Here is a 4,860-nt window from a genome sequence, read left to right as displayed (position 1 = left end):
CGATAAAATCTCCAGCAAGTATAGGGACCGCATCAAGAGCCATATATATAGCTATAATTATAATCCCTTACCTGAAATTAAAATATGTACAACTTGATAACTCATAACTGTGTGTGTGGGCTATATAAACTTTTTTCTTTTAATATTGTTCATTCATTCGTTTATATACGTCCATATTTAAATGTCCTTTTAAATAGCGTTCTTTTTTTTTCCTTCTCTCCGTTTTTCAGTCACACTCAGTTTTATCTTGCTTGTTTGTTTGTTAGAAGTCATTTTGTTCCTCTTCTTCACAGGCTCTCCAGTATTAGGAAGAGTCGCATGTCAGTAGCCCCCGGTATATTGTTTTTTTCCCCCTCCTTTTTGTTGGGTTGAGGGGGGGGGGGGCATTTCCAAGTCTTTAAGCCCCCGCGATTCATAGTCTTACCGATTCATACGGGAGAAAGAAAATAAACAAACCTAGACGCGTTGTGAGCTTATAGATCTGCTATATATTCAGCTATATTTCTGCCCCCCGGCCCCCAATCAGTCGCTATCTTCTCCCGGCCCGCCGCCGCCACACCCTCCGCCGCCCCCCGGCTCGCCGCCTCCTCCGTCCTGCACCGTGGTGGTCGAGTGGTTGTACAGTCCCTGCGCCATGAGCTGCAGCGCCAGGCCGTTCTTGTAGCCGGTGGCCTTCTTGATCTTGGCGCGCTTGTTCTGGAACCAGATCTTGATCTGCGACTCGTTGAGGCCCAGCTCCGTCGCCAGCGACTGCCGCCGCTGCTCTGTGATGTAGCGGTTGGCCGTGAACTCCGTCTTGAGCCGCTGCAGCTGCTCCGCCGTGAAGGCCGTGCGCGGCCGCTTGTCCTCGCCGCCGCCGCCGCTGCCCTTGTCGCTTTTCTTCTTTTTCAGTTTTCGCGTCCGCGGCCCTGGTGTGCAGACAACAGTTGTGTAAAAAAAAGGGGGGAGACGTAAATGTCAGCGGATGGTGCATGAATCGTGATGCGGGGCGGGCACACATGTACACACACACACACCTGCATTGGCTGGATATTTTCCTAATTCGTCTCTAAAGTCTAAAACACACTTTTTTAACCATAATATGGAACAGAATAACAGATCCTTCGTGAGGACTATAGGCCTGCTTACTTCTCAAATAATGGGGAGTCGGGACGTTTGGCCCTCACGTAACTAACACACACACACACACACACACACACACACACACACACACACACACACACACACGCACACACGCACGCACGCACGCACGCACACACACACACACACACACGGTTTTAAGTATAGCCCATGCTTCGCCCTATATAGGAAAATAGATCTACAAGCTCTCAATATGAGCTTGTATAGGGCCTATAAATAGCTCATTTTCGCGACGCGCGAAAAAACGAGACATAAGGCCTCATTCTCAGAGCCTATAATTCAACACTGAGTCCCCCGGATGTCCTGTCACTGTAGTTTAAAAATGACCTGCAAAAGACCTCCAAATAACAATAAGGTATACGTATAGGCTTATAGGTTATTGAATGACTTGCTAAGGTTTGTTGAAGCCAGAGGTAAAGGTCAACAAATATAGGCCAAACAAACGTGCAAATGTATCGTGTTAACTTTAATAAACTAAGGCCTCTGTATAAGTTCTGCTTCAATTTTACTACACTTCCGAAGTTCCGATCATTAAAAAACGACTATAGAGCAGTTGTTCTGTTATAAAATGCCCCCATACAAGATTTGGGTTGTTAAGATTGTTTTTAAAAATATTCCAAAAATGACAATAATAGTAGGTAATAATAATAATAATAATATTAATAATAATAATAATAATAATAATAATAATAGGCTATAATAATAGCAGATCTACAAGCTCACATGCATGGTCGCTTATGGCTTGCAAGTTTATGGGTTAAAGTGGTAAAACTAATCTAGACTTATAGGCTATACTGTATATACTATTCATTTCCACCTAAAAGGACCCCTTGGCGTCCCCGGACCCCACTTTGACAACCACTGAACTTAGATCCTTATATCTGCGTAACTTGATCATTATACGCATGTATATGCACCATCTATTGTTTACAAACATTGACCACGAAATGGAATAAATATTGCGCGAGTATTAGCCTATGAAGTAGGATGGCGTTTTTCTTTCTTTTTTCTTTTTTTAAAGAAAAAAGCTGTTTAGGTTAAAGAACATACAACAGCAGTGCATGCAACACCACACCATGCATGTCATTTGCCTACATTTTATGCACTCGCGAGTAGAATGCAACATTTATTTTAATAGAATACAAATACACACACATATAGGCCTAAAAATATAAGACGGTGCATCACAAATCAAAACGCAGCCATAAGATCGAGGTGTTGTGTTTTGCTTTTAATATTGCATATATTATAGCCTATCTTGGCATGCGTGCGTGGTTTAAAGCAGGCTACTATTATATTATATCATTATTAGACGTTTTGCCACGAATTCCACTTACAAAATACATAACAATTTACCTATATAGGCATTAGGCCTATATATACGCTATTGCACACTATGTTGTGACACATGCATGCATGAGCCCATCATAACCAAGTCATATTTCTATTGAATTTCAATGAATGACGAGCAAAATCTCAGAACGTCTCTGGGTCATTATTAAAAACTGACCCGTTGAACTCAATATGAGATGCAAGTGGGATTGTTTGTTTGTTTCAAGTCTCCCTGCAGCTGATAGCTCAATCCATCAGTCAATCAATCAAACGTTTATCGATCAATGGAGCTTTTCTGAAACTATAAGGGGAAATGCGGGTCAAGTTCACGGCTGTCAACTGAAACGCTTTTTTCAAATGGCCTTATAAGTCGTCCCAATACAGCGAGGAGGACAGACAATTAACATAAGATTAGAACACAATGTAAATGTTGACTTCAAACGACTGCTGCCATATTGTCAATGGTGTTGTATTGTACACACTATAGCCTAATATTCGAGGCTGAATTGTAATTTGAGATTATGTTAAGAAAAAAGGAGAAAAAATGCTATTTTAGCCTATAAGCGATGTTTTATAGACTTTCGTTTGATATCAATAATTAGATGCCTCGCAGTCTTTCAAACTAATTCAGTTATATCAAAGATATTATAGGCCTAATCAAATGGGGGCTTTTCAATTACATGTTATTTTGTTGTTTTATGAAAAGCCCTTATTAAAAATGAAAGTAGAAACTCTAACATTCACGAATGAAGACCATTACATAATTGTGTCTGCAAAATATCACAATATATAGTTCCTAGAATAAATGCTGCTTTAAGACCGTGTGTGTGTGTGTGTGTGTGTGTGTGTGTGTGTGTGTGTGTGTGTGTGTGTGTGTGTGTGTGTGTGTGTGTGTGTGTGTGTGTGTGTGTGTGTGTGTGTGTGTGTGTGTGTGTGTGTGTGTGTGTGTGTGTGTGTGTGTGTGTGTGTGTGAGAGAGAGAATAATTGGAGGCTAGTACAGGCTAAAGATTTTTTTATTTTTTTTATATATATATAACAAAGTGCATGGTTCCTTTGACGGGTTTCCAAACGGGCCCTTATACGGGTCTGTAACTGAGTGTATGCGTTAATTTAGTTCCATTTGGATAATAGGATATATGTATGGGGTGACGTCCTTAAAAAATGAAACAAGTTTGAGATCCACTGTTCTATAATCATAGGCTATATAAGTATATATACATGTTGTTTAGAGTTCAGGGAATCCCATAAATTAGTAGTTATGGAGCAGCAAACGCGTCTCATGCCGCAACATGTTAATGTGTGGTCCCGGACTCCTGGAGTGAACTATATAGTGTTATAGCGCCTCGCCAGATTAGTCTAGTTTGTGTTGTATGACAAATATAGCCAATAACTCGTGTGTATATCTCAAAGTGGATTCCAGCGACTAACAGGAACGAAATGGGTCCAATTGGTTCCATTGTATATACTGTCAAAGTTAAGGGGAGACATTAAAATTACAAAGTTTGAGAACCATTGGCCTATAACTATAAAGTCTCCAAGCTATCTATCGCCCTCAAGCCCACAACGCCTTGTGGTGAATTTGAACGGAAAATAAATAAAATAATTTTACGCACATCTTTATAAAGGATTGTAAACGAAACGTGTATGAAAATGTAGGATATAATGGAACTATGTGGAACTATAATGTCAGCGCCTTACCAGATGAGGGCCTGTCCGAGTAGCGCGTACAATAAACCCACGCGGGCCACAGCATATTCGGCTGGCTCTCCTTATTATTCGCCGGCGGCGGCGAGGACCCTCCGTTGCCGCCGCCGCTCATAACCATAATCGCCGACGGGCTGTCCGCGTATCTGCTAGTCCCATTAATGGTGCCCGACGACACAGTCTCTCCCTGCTGCTTCCCCGAGCTCTGCTGCTTGGAGGACGGCGACGAAGACGACGACGAAGACGAACTCGACGACGAGTTGGTGCTGTCGCTGCTGCAGTTGGAGTCCAGACAGAGGCTGCTCCCGTGCGACGGCCGCGACTGCAGGATCAGCGGGTTGACGTTCTCTCGCCCCGTCAGTCCCGCGTGTCCCTGGAGGCGCTCCGCGCGGCAGCCCTCCTTCCTGCAGCCGAAGTCCGGACGAAGGATGTTGTCGATGAAGAAGTTGGTGGTCCTGTTGTTGTTGTTGTTGTTGTTGTTGTTGTGGCTCTGCTGCTGGGCCGCGCCGCCGCGGTGCGGCAGGATCATCGGCGGGGAGGACGGGAGGTTCGGCGACAGGGACATGGTGGTGTTGCTATCCTCCTCGGCGCTGCTGCTGCTGGAGTCACGGCTGTTCTGGTGGTGGTGGTCCTTATTCTGTTCGACTTCTTCCATAACTGTCTGGAGGGGACGCGACGACACG

General features: G+C 43.6%; 1 protein-coding gene across 1 annotated transcript in view; it reads right to left on the bottom strand.

Moving 5' to 3' along the window:
* Positions 1-522: 522 nt before the first annotated feature.
* LOC310853896 (homeobox protein engrailed-1a-like) overlaps positions 523-4,860 on the bottom strand; it is a gene marked incomplete at its 3' end in the record, with an annotated part of 4,761 nt that continues 423 nt past the window's right edge. The window contains exons 1-2 of the mRNA XM_083758367.1: positions 4,172-4,860; positions 523-908 (exon numbers count right to left, since the gene is read on the bottom strand). The exon at positions 4,172-4,860 is cut by the window's right edge and continues 423 nt beyond it. Coding sequence (XP_083614493.1) covers positions 523-908; positions 4,172-4,832 — 1,047 coding nt within the window. The 5' untranslated portion in view covers positions 4,833-4,860. The remainder of the gene's footprint in view (positions 909-4,171) is intronic.

The sequence above is a fragment of the Protomyctophum parallelum genome (assembly GCF_964188405.1).
Source record: "Protomyctophum parallelum genome assembly, chromosome: 23".
Lineage (NCBI taxonomy): Eukaryota > Metazoa > Chordata > Actinopteri > Myctophiformes > Myctophidae > Protomyctophum > Protomyctophum parallelum.
This window is presented reverse-complemented; position numbering and strand designations above follow the sequence as displayed.